Source organism: Chelonia mydas, chromosome 13 (assembly GCF_015237465.2).
Source record: "Chelonia mydas isolate rCheMyd1 chromosome 13, rCheMyd1.pri.v2, whole genome shotgun sequence".
Classification (NCBI taxonomy): Eukaryota; Metazoa; Chordata; order Testudines; family Cheloniidae; genus Chelonia; species Chelonia mydas.
The window spans coordinates 39997624-40014691 of NC_051253.2; the positions used below are offsets into that span (position 1 = coordinate 39997624).

Below are 17068 nucleotides of genomic sequence, written 5' to 3' on the forward strand. Positions count from 1 at the left end.
CACCGAGACACCCCTGGATCCAACCCCTCAGACACTCCCAGATCCATCTACCCAGTCATCCCGGATCCACCCCCAGATCCATCCCCCAGACTCCCCCATCAATTCCCCAGACACCCAGATCCACCCCCAGACCCATCCACCCAGACATCCCAGATCCATCCCCAGATCTATCCCCCCAGACCCCTCATCTATTCCCCCAGACACCCTCGGATCCATCCCCCCACACCCCGGATCTATCCACCAGATCTATCCACCCAGAGTCCCCTGATCTATTCCCCCAGACACCCAGATCCATCCACCCAGACATCCGAGATCCAACCCCAGACACCCCCAGATCTATCCCCCCAGACCCCCCATCTATTCCCCCAGACACCCCCAGATCCATCCACCCAGACCCCCAGATCCACCCCCCAGACATCCCAGATCCATCCCCAGATCTATCCCCCCAGACCCCCCATCTATTCCCCCAGACACCCTTGGATTCATCCCCACACACCCCGGATCTATCCACCAGATCTATCTACCCAGAGTCCCCTGATCTATTCCCCCAGACACCCAGATCCACCCCCCAGACACCCCCAGATCCACCCCCCAGACACCGCCAGATCTATCCCACCAGACCGTCCATCTATTCCCCCAGACACCCCCAGATCCATCCACCCAGACATCCGAGATCCAACCCCAGACACCCCCAGATCTATCCCCCCAGACCCCCCATCTATTCCCCCAGACACCCCCAGATCCATCCACCCAGACATCCGAGATCCAACCCCCAGATACCCCCAGATCTATCCACCCAGACCCCCAGATCCACCCCCCAGACACCCCCAGATCTATCCCACCAGACCGTCCATCTATCCCCCCAGACATCCCAGATCCACCCCCCAGATACCCCCAGATCTATCCCACCAGACACCCCCGGATTCACCCCCCAGATCCATCCCCCGACTGGATCTGTCCCCCAGACACCCCCTGATCTCTCTCCCCAGACACCCCCCGACCCATCTCCCCAGCCAGCCCGGCTCGAGCTCTCCCGCCGCTCTCCTCTAGGCGGCTCCATGCACCACCGCTTCGCTCCCCACTCCCCCCTCGGCCGGTCCCTTCCCAGCCCCCCGCCCCGCGCCCTCTAATTGGAGCCAGGCGCTGCCCACGTCCCCAGTCCGGCGGCGGGAGGCGGGAGCAGCCGAGGGGAGGCGGCGAGGCGAGGGACCGGGACAGTCGCCGCGGAGGGAGGGACGGGAAGATGAGCCCCTCGCCGAGCCTGGTGCCCTCCCTGCTCTCTGCCAGCCTGGCGCTGAGCTCCCTGCTGCAGGGCACCGCAGGGGGCCCCAGCTTCAGCCCGGAGGTGAGTCCCGGCCGCCGGGCATCGCGCCGGCCAACTCGCCGCGGGCCAAGCCGCTGGCGCCGGGCTCCCGCCCGCCCCTGGCCGCAGAGCTGCCCGGGCCGTCCCGCCCGGGTGCGCCGACGGCCCGGCGCTGGGGACCGTCCCGAAGCTGGGGGCTGGTCTCCAATCCGCCCGGAAAACCAAGGGGCCCCGCTTTTCACACGCGCCGCCCGGTCCCCCGGCTCCCTCCGCAGCTTCGCCCGCGTCTCTCGCCTTCCTCTGGTGCCCCCCCGCCCTGCCCCCTCTTTCCTAGCCGGGGGGGCCCCCACCTCCCCCTGCCCAGGTTCACAGTCCTCCCCTCCGGCGCTGGGCCAGGCGCCCCTTCCTGCCCCTCGTTTTATCCCTCGGTTCTGTTCCGCACGCTCCCCTTTGCACCCCTCCTTTGCCGCTGCTGCCGCCCCGCTTCGTGCCGGGCTTCCCCGCCGCGCGGCGCGTCCCTCCCCCACGGCAAACTTCGGCTGCCAAAAACTTCCACATTCCTTCGCCGGGCTCCAGCTCCTCGCCCCTCGGCCCTTCGCTGCGCGCCCCTCGCTCCCTCCGGCGGCTGCCGCGCTCCTTCCTCTGCGCCCTGCGCGGCCCCCTGGTTTGGCCGCCGGTTCCTTCGTCCCCCCCTCGCGCTTTGCGCCTGGAGCGAGCCGGGCGCTTTATCTCCACGCCTGGCTGTTGGTTTCCATTCCTCCGCTTGCCAGATTGTCCCATTCCCTCCTTTCTTTTGTTCCTCCCCTCCGCTTCCATTCGTTTATTTACGCTCTTTTCCTATCCTTTCTCCCCTCCCCGTCCCAGGGACGCCACTTCTGTAAGGGGTGACCCTCAACCAATCTTCTTTCATGCCTCTGTTTCCCCCTTCCTTCCGTCTTACTTCTCCATCTGGGGGTTTCTCCTTCTCTCCTTCCTGAACTCCTTGATCTGGGCTTTTCCGCCATCCTTTCTTCTCCCTCCAGGGCCAGCCCTGAAATGTAACTCCAGGAACCACTTCCCGCTCACTCATCTGTTCACCAGACTTTCTCATTCCCTTGCTTCCATTCCTTTCTTTGGGGATTTTCTCCTTCTACCCATTCCTTTTCTTCTTCCCCTTGTACTTATTTATTGAGCCATTTTCTCATTTTCTCATTTCACTAATGGTATTTCTCTGGCCCTCCTCTCCCACAGCTCCCTTCCCCTACCTGGGTCCCCCCACCTCCCCCTTCTCTCCTCCACTCCCTCCGTGTTTTCAGTCCTCCATTCTCGCTGGGCTGCGTGAGTCACATCTGGACCCGCTCCGAAATATCTGGATGTCACCCAAGAAACTGGCATGTTCCTCTTTTGGCTGCCAGTTTCTTTCTTTCTTTCTTTCTTTCTTTCTTTCTTTCTTTCTTTCTTTCTTTCTTTCTTTCTTCACCATGCACCTTATCTCTATCTATCTATCCCCATCCATCCCCTCTATCATCTAATCTATCTACATACACCCCATCTATCTATCTATCTATCTATGTATCTATCTACTCTCTCTCTCTCTCTCTCGTTCTCAGTCCGGAGGCTGTTCCAGTTACACAATCGTTCCTTGAAGGACCTCACCAAAGCCCTGGCCTCCCACCCCATTTCTGTGGCCAACACTTTCTTGGCTTCCACCAAACTCTCTGCCGGTTCTGCCCTCTCGCTCCTCCAAGCCAAGTCCGTCTCCTTCCTTCTCTTCCATGCTCCAGGAGGTGGGGGTGGGGGGGAGCTGGCTGGGATCCCCCGGAGGGTGGGGGGGAACTCGCCACCAAATCCCCAGCCACAAAGGCCTGCTTGTGTGGTGAAGGGAGAGGGAGTGGGGGAAGGGGGGACTGGGCCAGCGTGCTGCCTTTCCTGCTCCCGGCTTGGGAGAGAGACTGAAGAAGTGAGCAAGGAGCCCGCGGGATAGGGGCCAAGGGCCCTGCGGGCTCGGGAGAGCTCGGCATAGGGGCCAAGGGCCGCGCACACCTTTTCCCTTCCACGTTTGGTGGGAAGAACGAACCAGGCCCAGAAGAAAGGAGTGCAGGGCCCCCAAATGGAAACGAGCTGAAATGAGACAAGGGCAGGGGAACTGGGTGACTCGAGCGCTGGAGGGTTGGCTGGGAAGGAGGAACGAACCAGGCCAGGGATAACCGCGTGTCGAGCAGGTGGGATCTGCCCGCCGGCGAGTGGGCGACACTTGTTTGTGTCTCGCTTGGAAGAGAAAATTTAGCCCCTGGGGGTGGGGGAGCGGAAGCGGGGGAGGTGGAGGGGCTGTATTTAGAGCTGGGGCGGGGGAGGGAAGAAAGGAAGCTGGAGGATAAATCAACTGGAGGCTTTGGGAGGTGAACGGGGGGAGGGGGGCGGCTTGGGTGAGGAATTGATCCAATAGGCACAATCCAGAGCACACTGGGCTAAGGGTCCCCCGCCTTCATGCCTCTGATGAACAGCCCTTATTCAATGACACCCCCCCTCCCCGCCAGCACTTTGGTGCCCCTCACTCCCGACCCACAGCCCCTGCTGGCCCAGTCCTGTCCCTGCCCAGCCCTGCCGGTGCCCCTCACTCCCGACCCACAGCCCCTGCTGGCCCAGTCCTGTCCCTGTCCAGCCCTGCCGGTGCCCCCCCTCCCGACCCACAGCCCCTGCTGGCCCAGTCCTGTTCCTGCCCAGCCCTGCCGGTGCCCCTCACTCCCGACCCACAGCCCCTGCTGGCCCAGTCCTGTCCCTGCCCAGCCCTGCCGGTGCCCCTCACTCCCGACCCACAGCCCCTGCTGGCCCAGTCCTGTTCCTGCCCAGCCCTGCCGGTGCCCCTCACTCCGGACCCGCAGCCCCTGCTGGCCCAGCCTTGAGTTGCAGAGTACATGATGCCAGGGGTTGGGGGATGGGTGGGTGAGCTCTTGCATGGATTCAGGGCTGGCGTGGGGTGGGTTATAGGGGGACAATGTCTGGGATGGGGTGGGTGTTGTGGGGCATGTGTGGGGGATGGGGTTTAGGCATCACTATATGGGTGGGGTGGGGGTGAGGGGACGGAGTGATCAGTGAAGGGTATGTGTGGGGGTTGGTGTGGAGCAGATGGGGTCAGTGGGGGGCTGGGGGCATGAGGGATAAGGAGGGCAGGTGGGGGTGTTTATGGAGGATGGAGGGCAAGTGTGTGTGAGCTGGGCATTGGGGGGCTGCTCAGGGGGAGGGAGGATGGGTGGTCGGTGTTGTGGGGGTCTGTGGGCCCCCTTGACTCTCTCATTCCCCAGGCCTGGCTGCAGCAGTACGGGTACCTCCCCCCCGGCGACTTGCGGACCCACACCCAGCGCTCGCCCCAGTCGCTCTCGGCTGCCATCAGCGCCATGCAGAGCTTCTACGGCCTGCGGGTCACTGGGACTGCAGACGCCGACACCATGAAGTGAGTCACCCCACTGCCAAGCCCCAGGAGAGCCACCCCCATTGAGCCTACCGGGCTTTGAGTTCCAGTGCTATGAGGGGTCAATGGGATTGGGGGCCAAAGGACGCTGGGTTCTAGCCCCACTAGGGGTCAATGGGGGTTGGGGGCCAATGGACATTGGGTTCTAGCCCGACTAGGGGTCAATGGGGGTTGGGTGCCAATGGACATTGGGTTCTAGCCCCATTAAGGGTCAGTGGGGTTTGGGCAACAATAGATGTTGGGTTTTAGCCCCTTAGCGGTCAATCGGGGTTGCCTCTTTGGAAATTCCCGCCACTGAGAATCATGGGATTTTCCCAAACTGGTGCCCCCAATCCGAGCCCCAGGGCGGGTATGAAGCCAGGAACTGTGGCGGGATTTGGGAAGGGAGGAAATGGCCCGGGAGTTGGACCTTTGCTCCGTTCTGGGAGCTGGGAGTAACAGCAGGGTGACAAACCTGTGACATCACAGGGGGAAGGGGCAGGACACCTGGGTTCTATTCCCAACCCTACTCGTGACCTGGAGTCTGCGGAGCACCCCGCACCATGAGGGCCCTGAGCTCGGGCAATGGTCCCTTTGAAAGGAAATGGGTAGGGTGAGCCCTGCCACACGATGCTGAGGAGACGGGATCTCAACCCTCACGCACACGAAAACCTGCCCCAAGTGCTGGGAGACTCTGCCCGCAGGGGCGAGGTCGAGTGGAGTCGCCCCTCCCCCTGGCTTACCCTTGCTCTCCGCTCCCTCAGGGCCATGCAGCGGCCCCGCTGCGGTGTCCCGGACAAGTTCGGGGCCGAGATCAAGGCCAACGTTCGGCGCAGACGCTACGCCATCCAGGGCCTGAAATGGGAGCACAACGAGATTACGTTCTGGTGAGAGGCCGAGGGAGGTGGGGGGGGCTGGGGGCATAAGGGGTTGGGGGTGGGTGTGAAGGGGCAGAGAGCTGGGGGGCCATGGAGCTGAGGGGCCCATGGGGAACTGGGTGGGCTCTGGGGCTGCGGCAGGCAGGTTGGAGACAAAGGGGCCATTTTGGGGGAGGTCTGTGGGGTAGTGATGGGGGGGCCATGGGGCAGTGAGGGAGCTGTGGGGCAGTGACAGGGGGCTGTGGGGAGCCATGGGCCTGTGGGGCAGCGACAGGGCTTTGGGGGGCAGCGGGGTGGCTGGGAGGTTGCAGGGAAGACAGTTGGGTGGCCGAGGGGCAGTGATGGGGGGCTGTGGGTGTGGGACAGTCGGGTGGCCATGAGACCATGCCGGGAGGGGGGCACTGTGGAGCAGTGAAGGGGGCCAGGGGGCAATGGGGGCATGGGACAGTGACGGGGTGGGGGGGCGTACAGTGACCATGGGGCAGCAATGTGGAGGAGCCAGGCAGGTCTGACCCAGGCTTTCTCCCCCCACCCCCTGCCAGCATCCAGAACTACACACCCAAGGTGGGTGAGGCAGCCACGTTTGAAGCCATCCGCCGGGCCTTTGGGGTGTGGGGGGCAGCCACGCCACTGCGCTTCCGCGAGGTGCCCTACGCCCACGTGCGCCAGGGCCGGGCGCCGCAGGCCGACATCATGATCTTCTTCGCTGAGGGCTTCCACGGTGACAGCACCCCCTTTGATGGGGAGGGGGGCTTCCTGGCCCATGCCTACTTCCCCGGCCCCCACATTGGCGGTGACACCCACTTCGACTTGGCCGAGCCCTGGACCGTCCGCAACGATGACCTCAATGGTAAGTGGGGGCTGGGGAGCGGGTGGAGCGCTCGGGGGAAGGGAGAGGGCATAGGGGGTTCAGGGTAGGCAGGGGGACAGATGGGGTGTTGGGGGAGCGGCGGAAGAGGTCGTGGGGGGCTGGGAGTGGGTGGAGGGCTTGGGGGGAAGGGAGAGGGCATAGGGGGTTCGGGGTAGGCAGGGGGACAGACAGGGTGTCGGGGGAACGATGGGAGAGGTTATGTGGGGCTGGGAGCACGGCAAGAAGGAGGTGGGGGAGTCAACAGGACTTTCTCTTCCAGGGATGGAGGGAGGCGAGGGAGGGGAGCAGGGCAGGGAAGGAGACGCTGGGAAAGTCCCCTCCCCCAACTCATTGACTATGGGCTGACTATGGCATCACTTGCCCTTTCCACATCGGTGGGAACCCCCCCGAATCCTCCCCTCTGGGGCCACATGGGAGCCGCTCCTGAGCCAGCCAGTCCCCTCGGGGCGGGATCAGAGTCCGCGCCTCCCAGAGGGGAAAGGCCCCGTGTCCCATTCCCTGCCCCCTGAGCCAGACAGTCCCCTGCTTTGGGGCTGGATTGGGCCAGTGCCCCATTCCCTACCCCCAGCCAGTCCCCCGCATGTCCCATTTCCAAGGGGTTTGTGGGAATTGAACATGCAGGGGGGATGATTTCACCTGTGCAGACGTGGTGGCGTCCCCGTTCACAGGCAGACACAGCGGTGTCCCCATTCCCAGTTGGCCGTGGTGACATCCCTGCTACCAGGAAGACATGGTGTGTCCCCAGTCCTGGTGACATCCCTGTCCTAAGACAGATGCAGTGACATCCCGTTCTGGGGCGAATGTGGTGACGTCCCCGTTCCCAGGTGGATACGGTGAAGTCCCCGTTCCTGGGCGGCTGTGGTGACACCCCCATCAGGCCGTGCCACACGCTGACGCTCCTGCTTCCCCAGGGAACGACATCTTCCTGGTGGCCGTGCATGAGCTGGGCCATGCGCTGGGGCTGGAGCATTCGAACGACCCCTCGGCCATCATGGCGCCCTTCTACCAGTGGATGGACACCGAGAACTTCGTGCTGCCGGAAGATGACCTGCGCGGCATCCAGCAGCTCTACGGTGCGACTGTCCCCTGCCCTGAAACTGTAAACCCTGCCCATTGGCGAGGCATGCAGGAGCGTGTGACCACCCAACTTCTAACCCACCAACAGGACACCTGCGGCTTCACAGTGCAGGGGGCCCTGCCCTTCTCTGGGGGTGTGACCCGCATCCTCACCCCTGACCTTAACCTTTAACTCCTTTGGGTGTGACACCGCCTCGCCCTTCATGCTGACATCCCAACCCCGGCCAGCAGCCAATAACTTCACCCCCTGAATCTCACCCTGAAAGACAGGGCACCCACAGCCCCCAGCACTGGGTGCATGGGGCACAACACCTGACCCCCACCCAGACTCCCTCATAGTCCCTGACCCCTCCCCTCACAGGTTGCCCCCACCCACGGGAACCCCAATCTACTCCGCTCTCCATTAACCCTTTGTGTCCCTTTGCCCAGGGAGCAAGTTGGGGGTCCCCACCAAGGCCCCCCCGGTGCCCCGCACCACGGCCAGGCCCCATGTGCCTGACGAGCCCAACAACCCCCCCTATGGTCCCAACATCTGCGACGGCAACTTTGACACCATTGCTGTCCTGCGTGGGGAGATGTTCGTCTTCAAGGTGTGTGTGGGGTCTGTGGGTCAGGAGTGAGGGGCACCAGCAGAGCTGGGAGGGGGCAGGGCCAGGCTGGCAGGGGTCTGTGGGTTGGGAGTGAGGGGCCCTGGCAGAGCTGGGGAGGGCCAGGGCTGGGCTAGCAGGGGCTGCGGGTCGGGAGTTAGGGGCACCAGCAGAACTGTGAATTTCTCTGGTCCCAGGAGCGCTGGTTCTGGCGGGTCCGGAACAACCGGGTCATGGACGGGTATCCACTCCCCATTGGCCAGTTCTGGGTCGGTCTCCCGGCATCAATCAGCACGGCCTATGAGAGGAAAGACGGGAAATTTGTCTTCTTCAAAGGTACCAGAATGCGGGGCCTTTTCCTGGGGGGGAGGCAGGCTGGGGGTGGGGGATGGGGCCATTCCCCCCAGGGCTGACCCTGCCCTCACGCTCTGCAGGTGACAAGCACTGGGTGTTCGATGAAGCCATCCTGCAGCCTGGGTACCCCAAACCTCTCCGGGAGCTGGGCCGGGGGCTCCCCACTGATCGCATCGATGCTGCCCTCTTCTGGATGCCCAGCGGGAAAACCTACTTCTTCCGGGGCAACAAGTCAGTGCGAGTCGTCCCCCGTGCAACCCCCCCCACTGGGACTCCCTGGGGTCCACCTGCACTGTCAAAGCATGCCCCGCTGAGACCCCCCTCTCTGTGCCCTGGGGTCCCCCTGTGCTGTCAGTGCCCCCCAGAACATCCCCCACTGGGAACCCCACTCCCCAATCCAGGGTCCCCCTGGGCTGTCAGTGCCCCCCCAGAGAGCCACCCTCTGGGACCCCCCACTCCTCACCCCGCTGTCCCCCGTGCTGTCAGCACCCCCCAGAGATTCTCTCCACTGGGACCCTGACCAATGTTCCCTCTAATTTTTGACAGGCCGTGTGCGCAAAAAATTTCTTCTGTGCAAATTGTTGTGTGCGCGGTGTGTCACCGTCTGCGCGGGGTTTCGGATATGTGTGCGCGCACAGCTTAGAGGAAACAGTGACCTCCACCCTGGCATCCCCCTGTGCTGTCAGAGCCTCCCAGAGATCCCCGCACTGGGACCCCCCACTCCCTATCCTGGGGTCCCCCTGTGCTGTTAGCGCCCCTCCAGAGAGCCCCCCGCTGGGATCCCCCCCATTGTTAGCCCCCCTTCATTGTCCCCTCCCCCGCAGATATTACCGTTTCAATGAGGAGAGCCGCTCAGTGGATGCCGAGTACCCCAAGAACGTCGCCGTCTGGGAGGGGATTCCTGAGTCACCCCGTGGGGCCTTCATGGGCAGCGATGAAGGTATGGCGGGGACGTGGGGGACAAAGAGGGGGGGTGCTTCGGCTGAGCCCCACCTGGCTGGGACATCTCTGGGGAGGCATGGGGAGAGCCCGGGGTGACGCGGGGAGGCGAGTGGTGGGACTTTTGGGCCGTGGGGTCCCCACCCAGGCTCTGACCTCACCAGGAGGGTCGATAGGGCTCGGGGCAGCGGTGGGGGAGGGACTTGAGGGACGCGGCTGATTAGCCTCTGCTTTATTCCCCTCTTCCCGCCACTCCTCATCCATCCCATCCCATCCCGGTCCCCCCATCCATCTCCTCCCCTGTCTGGTCCTGTGTCCATCTCCTCCTTGCTTGACTCTGTGTCTGTATGTCTTCTGACGCATCTGGCTGTGTATCCATCCGTCCGTCTCCTCCCCGTCTGGCCTGTGTCCGTCCGCCCCTCTCTTCCCCTGTCCATCCGTCTCTTTCTCTGTCCTCTTATCCCTGTGTCCGTATGTCCGTCTCCTCCCGTCTGTCTATCCCCGTGTCTGATCGTCTCCTCCCGTCCGCGTGTCTCTTCTCCCCGCTCCCCGCCCCGGCTACGCAGCCTTCACCTATTTCTACAAGGGCGGCCGCTACTGGAAGTTCAACAACCAGCAGCTGCGGGTGGAACCGGGCTACCCCAAGTCGGCGCTGCGGGACTGGCTAGGCTGCAGGGGCGGCCGGCGCGAGGATGAAGAGCGGGAGGAGACCGAGGTCATCGTCATCGAGGTGGACGAGGCGGGAGGCGGGGCGGTGGACCTGGCTGCCGTGGTGCTCCCCGTCATGTTGCTGCTCTGCGCCCTGGCGCTGGGTGCCGCCGTCCTGGTCTTCAAACGCCGTGGGACCCCCAAGCGGCTGCTGCACTGCCAGCGCTCCCTGCTGGACAAGGTGTGAGGGGTGGGGCTCCCCAGCCCTGCCTGCCTCCCTGGCCCCACCCCCTGCTGGACAAGGTGGGGGGCGGGGTTCCCCTGGCTCCTCCCCAGCTCTGCCCCCCCTGCTGCACAGCCAGCACTCCCTGCTGGACAAGGTGTGAGAGGCGGGGCTTCTCTCTGGCTCCTCCCCTTAAGCTCCTCCCCTTCCCTGCTGGACAAGATGTGAAGGGTGGGGGCTTCCCCTTGGCACCTCCTCCTTTCTGACATTCCTTTCTCCCCCCCCCCCCCCCCCGAAGCGTGCTGAGCGCGCTCAGTAGCCTGCGGGGTGACCCCTGACCCCCTCCCCTTGTGTAACCATGTGTCCTTTGACCTCCTGGGGAAAGGTCAAAGTTCAGGTCCTTCAGCTTCCCCTATGACCTCTCAACTTTCACCTCACCAGAGGGGAAGCCAATGGGAGACAGCAGTGTGATTGCCTCCGCAAAGGTCATGCTGGCTCCTCCCCCCAGTCTTGGGCTCATGACCTAGCCCATCAGCTTGGCTCTATTTCCCCTGTTTGTCGGGTTGGGTTGGGCTGAATCTCCCATTGGTCTGTGTACAAAGTTGGGGGTAGGGCCATCTGTGGAATGGAGGACCCTGGTTGGCCCTCAGGTACTTTAGACAGGGCCTTGGGAACCCAGGGGTGGAGCTGCAGAGGGGGAGGGGCCATAAGAACTATGGGGGTGGAGCTAGTAAAAGAGGGATGGCATTTGGCTGAAGGGGGTGGGGCTTTAGCATTAAATGGCCGGGTCTATGCAGATAAGGGGGCTTTGCATTCCAGTGGGCTGGGCTACACAGATGAGGGGGCTTTGCATTCTAGTGGGTGGGTCTATGCAAATAAGGGGACTTTACATTACAGTGGGCGGGGCTATGCAGATGACGGTTGCCATGCAGTACAATGGGCAGAGCTAGGTCAAACCAAGGTCAAACCCAGGACGTTCTAATGGGCGGGGCTAGAGGAGCCGGGGATGATGGGAAAACAGGCACGGTGCTCATGGGGCAGCATGATGTATTTGGGGGCAGAGCCAAAGGAAGGGGGTGGGGCCTTATTTTGCCCCCACTTTCCTGCAGGGCCACAGGGAATCTTGCACCCCCCCCCCCCCCCCGAGTAATAGGGGACCACAGCCCAGTAGGGGTCACCCAGGTGTCAGAGACCATCCCATAGACTCTGCCTAGGAAAGAGTCCCTGTGGGGGGCAGGGACCATGGCTGGATCCAGTTTGGGATGAATGGGGCAGATGGGGGGCTGGCTAGGGGGTGCACTGTGGGCCCAGTTTGGGGGTTTATGGGCTGGTTCAGTGGAGCAAGGGTCAGGTTTAGGGGTCCCCTCCTCTTTCCTCTTCAGTGTTGGGGAGGGGTCTCATTGTTTGGGTTTTTTTTAAATGTATAATTTTTGTAATAAAAAACTTAATTATTGTATAGAACAAAAGGCAATTAACTAAAATCAGTGTGTAAGCGGGAGAGGGGGTGGTACAGTGGGGTGCAGGGGGATGCCCCTCAATTCCCGCTGGCCGGGACAAGGGGCCTGCTTTGCCCCGCACCCGCTTCGCAGGGATTTTCACCCGGGTGTTTTGAAACCGTCGGATTAAAGTGCTTTCTGGGGGGAGGGTTGTTTTTTGTCTCTCTGGGTATTTTTCAATGTATTATTGTTATTAATTAATATTATTTTGCTATTGAGTCAGCGCATTTCTGGGGAAATCGTCTCAGTTGAATTGTTGGGCTTTTTATTAACGTGGCCGTGGGTTTTAGCAGATATCGCTCGGGGAACGTACGTGCCATGAAAACGCCCAGAGATTTCGGCTGCAGATATCACTCTTCGTAATAAACCCCCCTTTCTGAGGATTTATTATGATTTTGCTCTTAATATTCACCACCGATTGCTGGGGAAAGTGTATAAATCGTGCGGGTAATTTCTGTCGGGCCAGCCAGCACAGCGGTTACTCTTCCATGGCAGTAAGAACCCAGGGCAACTTGAATGAAATCCCAGGAATTGGGGTTGTTTGAACTTTCGGGGTGTGTGGGGGGGTATTAGCAATTTTCCCTATTTTTAAACCTCTAGCATCTGGGGAAATTGAATAAAACTGGCAGCTGGTTTGCAGAGGCTTTTATTAGCAATTATTGGGCCATTAATCATTAACGGCTGTTATTAAAAGCCCCAGGACATTTTAACTATCTTCAGCAGGGAACTGGAATTAACAACTCATTAACCCCCAATCGCTGCATCCAAAATGCTGGTGTGACTGTTAAAAATGTCCCAGGAAATTACTGTCATTTGTGTCAGCTCTTAAGAATCAATATCCATCCTATCGCGCCATCGGCAGGGCCTTTCCTGGCTATTATTTCCAGATGGTCGGTTTGATGAAACCCAAGAGCAGGCACATTTAAGAAACAAGCCGCGTTTGAATTGCTAAATAAATGGGGATTTTCAGATCCTGCCCTCGCTCCTCAAGAGACACCCCCATTTTCCAGGGACGATTCAGGCCTTTCTGCTCCTCTCTTGGGTGTCCTGCAGTTTCTTTGAGATATTTGTTATTAGTTGCAAAATCCTAATAACAAAGAAGTCATTTCCCGGGGGGATGGGGACTAAAAACGTGGTAGGAAAACGCCCAGTTTTGTTCTTGATCTGAGGAAAATCAATCTGAATAAACTGTAAGTCAAATTATCCAGAAATTCACCTGGTTTTGGTGTGATCTCGCCATCTCCAGAGTGGAAACAACAAAAGTGCAGGGATTTCATGGTTCAATTGTCCAGAGATTTCAGAATTATTCTGTCCTGCCTGGCAATGAAAACCCTGTGGGAGTTTCATACACAGCCGGATTTCTACACAATGTTGTGGTTTTATGTTATGATCTTCCTTGACTTACATCAGCGTTTTCCTGGGCACTGAATTACGACATTGCAGTTTTTCTTCCTCTTTCGCTGTTAGAAATAAACAAACCCCAGTTTTGGGAAGAATTGGATACACTGGGGGATTCTCAGTGCGTCCTTCCAGAATCTCTCTCCTTGTAACACAAACCTGGCTCCAGGGCCACTGGAAACATTTCCAGGGTCTCGTGTTTTCAAGTTGTTTGTTTCATTTGAAGGGATTTTTTTGGTTCATGTTGGCAGGCAGCTTTGGAGGAGAAAATTAGCCAAAAAATGGGGATTTGGGGACATTTGTCAGGGGATGTTTTGGTTTTGTTTTTGTTTTTTTTTTTTAAGAAAAATCAATGAATAAAAAGTATTTTTTTTTTTTTTGCAAATGAATTGAGTGCGTTTTCTAAAGGGTGAAGACAGAGAGGCAGTGGTAGGGCTGGGGGGATCCCAGGGCTGGGCTAGCAGGGGCTGCGGGTCGGGAGTGAGTGGCACCGGCAGGGCTGGGCGAGCAGGGGGCTGCAGGTCAGGATTGAGGGGCACTGGCAGGGCTGGGCGAGCAGGGGCTGCAGGTCGGAGGAGTGAGAGGCACCAGCAGAGCTGTGGGGGGCTGAGTCACCAAACCCACGGCTTGTGGCCCAGACACCGTGACGTGGGTCTAACCGCGATTTCCCCTATTGCAATCTCCTGCTGGATCCAAAAAGCCAGAAATCCCCGTCCCATATCATCCCGCCGGCGCAGTACACAACAAACAGGGGTGGGGGCCGGCGGGGGCTCCAGGGCTGGGAATGGGGGGGCCCAGCAAGGGGCACTGTCTTCCCTCCCCCCAGCCCTGGCTGCCTTCCCCCAGTCCCGTGCGCCGGGCGCGGCGCCCACACGATGAAGTCAGACCAGCTGCTGTCGTGGCTGCACATCTGGAAGCAATTACAGCTGTTGGGGGAGGGGAGGGGGGGAGTGCCTGGATTGCAAAACAGCCAAGTCTTCAAGGGGGGGGAGGGGAAATCCACCCCCCCACCCACCAGCCACGAAACTGCAGCTGGTCCAAGTCACAGCCTCATGACTCGCCTGTGATGAAACACTCGGGAGACAGAGAAATGGGGAGAAACCACACACAACCACCAACAGCAGGGGCTGCGGGTCGGGCTGGGGCGGGGGGAGGGAGGGCAGGGCTGGCAGGGGCTGCGGGTTGGGAGTGAGGGGCACCGGCAGAGCCGGCAGGGGGCAGGGCTGGGGTGGCAGGGGCTGCGGGTTGGGAGTGAGGGGCACCGGCAGGGCTGGGGGGGGCAGGGCTGGGGTGGCAGGGGCTGCGGGTCGGGAGTGAGGGGCACCGGCAGAGCCGGCAGGGGGCAGGGCTGGGGTGGCAGGGGCTGCGGGTCGGGAGTGAGGGGCACCGGCAGAGCTGGCAGGGGGCAGGGGCTGCGGGTCAGGAGTGAGGGGCACTGGCAGAGCTGGGGGGGGGGGCAGGGCTGGGGGGGCAGGGGCTGCGGGTTGGGAGCGAGGGGCACCGGCAGGCCGGAGGGGGGGGGGAGAAGGAAGGAGACTCTTCAGTCTCTGTTACTTCCTCCAGAGCCTGAGCTCACATCCTGCGGGTGGCGGGGGGGGGGGGGGGGGGGGGGGGGGGGGGGTTTGCTGGGGGCACTACGGGGGGGCGCTCCGGAGGGGGGGCAGGGAAGGAGGAGGTTGTTACCTGATGAGTTCACCCAGGTTCCCAGCCCCACTCCCCCCGCTCTAACCAGTGGAGAACCCAGGCGTCCTGGCCGGGCGCGGAAAGCAGTCCCAGAGACGGTCGCTGGGGGCGCAGGGATTTATTGGGGGGGGCTGCCCCGACGCAGGGCGGCCCCCTTGGGCTGCAGCTGGTTCTGTCTCTTGCTTTCCTTGGCCTCCTGCTGCTGGCGCTGCTGGACCTGCCAGCGCTGCAGGCCTCGCTCCATCTCCTGGCCCAGCATGGCCACGCGCCGCTGGGGAGAGAGAGGCGGGTGAGGGGGGCCCAGAGAACCCAGGAGTCCTGGCTCCCAGCCCGAGAGCAACGCCGGGGATCCCAGCCCCACTGGGCTAGTCACCAGCCCCCACTCCCCTCCCAGAGCGGGGGAGAGAACCCAGGAGTCCGTGCTCCCAGTCCCCCTGCTCCAACCACCAGCCCCCACTCCCCTCCCAGAGCCAGAGAGAGAACCCAGGAGTCCGGGCTCCCAGCCCCTGGACCCCCCCCAGCCTCCCACTCACCGCAAAGGCCTCGTCTTCCTGCCGCCGGCGGGTCTGGCCCTTCCACAGGGGGGCAGGGCGCCCGTCTGGGGAGATCCGAGAAGTCAGTGAACCCCATTGCCCCATCCTGGAACCCAAGAGTCCGAGCTCCCGTCCCCGCTCTTCCCAGCCTGGGGAGAGAACCCAGGCGTCCAGGGAGGCACGGTGGTAACAGAGGAAGATTCTCACCTGCAAAGGACCAGTCAGGTAGATCCCGGAGGGGCCCGTAGCCGGCCGAGCTGGGGGCGAGTCCCTGCCTGGGGTGAAGGCAAAGGGGGTCACAATGAGCCCACAGTCCCCTCCCTCCTCCCGCTCCCGACCCGCAGGCCCCTCCCTCCTCCCGGTGCCCCCCGCTCCCGACCCGCAGGCCCCTCCCCCCTCCCGGTGCCCCCCGCTCCCGACCCGCAGGCCCCTCCCGGTGCCCCCCGCTCCCGACCCGCAGGCCCCTCCCCCCTCCCGGTGCCTCCTCCCCCCTCCCGGTGCCCCCCGCTCCCGACCCGCAGGCCCCTCCCTCCTCCCGGTGCCCCCCGCTCCCGACCCGCAGGCCCCTCCCTCCACCCGGTGCCCCCCGCTCCCGACCCGCAGGCCCCTCCCTCCACCCGGTGCCCCCCGCTCCCGACCCGCAGGCCCCTCCCCCCTCCCGGTGCCCCCCTCCCCCCTCCCGGTGCCCCCCGCTCCCGACCCGCAGCCCCCTCCCTCCTCCCGGTGCCCCCCCGCTCCCGACCCGCAGCCCCCTCCCTCCTCCCGGTGCCCCCCGCTCCCGACCCGCAGCCCCCTGCCCCCTCCCGGTGTCCCCCGCTCCCGACCCGCAGCCCCCTCCCTCCTCCCGGTGCCCCCCGCTCCCGACCCGCAGCCCCCTCCCCCCTCCCGGTGTCCCCCGCTCCCGACCCGCAGCCCCCTCCCTGCTCCCAGTGCCCCCCGCTCCCGACCCGCAGCCCCCTGCCCCCTCCCGGTGCCCCCCGCTCCCGTCCCGCAGCCCCACTCACTGGGCTCTCCATTGCCCCACGGCCGGGCGGGCGGCGCCGCAGTGAATGTGCCGGGGGGCTGCGGCCAGGCGAGGCGCTGCGGGGGTGGGGAAAGAGGGGGGTCAGTGAGATATGGGGGCCCCCCAATTGCCAACCTGGGAATCCCCTCCCCCCACATCGCCCGCGCCCCGTTGATCTGACCCCGCCCCCATGCTAGATCTCCCCACATTCCCCTACCCAGCTTCAGGCCCAGGGGCACTGCCATTTTCGGAAATGGGACAGGAAGTAGCGCTGGGACCATGTGGGAGCAATTTATAAAGTCTGTACGGCAGGGAGGATACAGGCGCCGCCATGTTAGAAATGGGAGCGCCCAAGGGGCGGCGCCATGTTCAGAATGGGAAACGTGGCATCGGCCATATTGGTGAAGTGGTCCGCCATTTTTGGCGTGAGAGCCGCCATGTTGGTTTGAAGGGAGATAGGCGCCGCCATGTTGGACACACAGGCTAAGGGAACTGTACGGAAAGGGGGTCTGCGGACCATCTTGGCACTAACTCGCAGGACGGCGCCATCTTCCGGCCAGATATTGTGTATTAGCCACATTGAACATGGAATTAATGGGGGTCGCCATCTTGAATAGCCAAAGGCTGTGAGCCGCCATGTTGGTGAGG

At 62.4% G+C, this 17068-nt stretch overlaps 2 protein-coding genes across 2 annotated transcripts; one reads left to right on the plus strand and one right to left on the minus strand.

Annotated features, from left to right (window-relative positions):
* Window positions 1-1133: 1133 nt before the first annotated feature.
* On the plus strand, window positions 1134-13586 carry MMP14 (matrix metallopeptidase 14). The gene is made up of 10 exons (XM_037916047.2): window positions 1134-1345; window positions 4585-4733; window positions 5495-5617; window positions 6151-6458; window positions 7391-7552; window positions 7986-8146; window positions 8341-8479; window positions 8578-8728; window positions 9322-9437; window positions 10003-13586. The coding sequence occupies exons 1-10, from the start codon at window positions 1244-1246 to the stop codon at window positions 10329-10331; spliced, it is 1740 nt and encodes a 579-aa protein (XP_037771975.1). The 5' UTR covers window positions 1134-1243; the 3' UTR covers window positions 10332-13586.
* A 1400-nt stretch (window positions 13587-14986) lies between these two features.
* Window positions 14987-16788, minus strand: MRPL52 (mitochondrial ribosomal protein L52). The gene is made up of 5 exons (XM_037916046.2): window positions 16638-16788; window positions 16422-16497; window positions 15625-15692; window positions 15418-15482; window positions 14987-15155 (listed from the first exon to the last, which is right to left on the minus strand). Exons 1-5 carry the CDS (start codon window positions 16699-16701, stop codon window positions 15003-15005), a joined length of 426 nt encoding a protein of 141 aa, XP_037771974.1. The 5' UTR covers window positions 16702-16788; the 3' UTR covers window positions 14987-15002.
* Window positions 16789-17068: the final 280 nt, after the last annotated feature.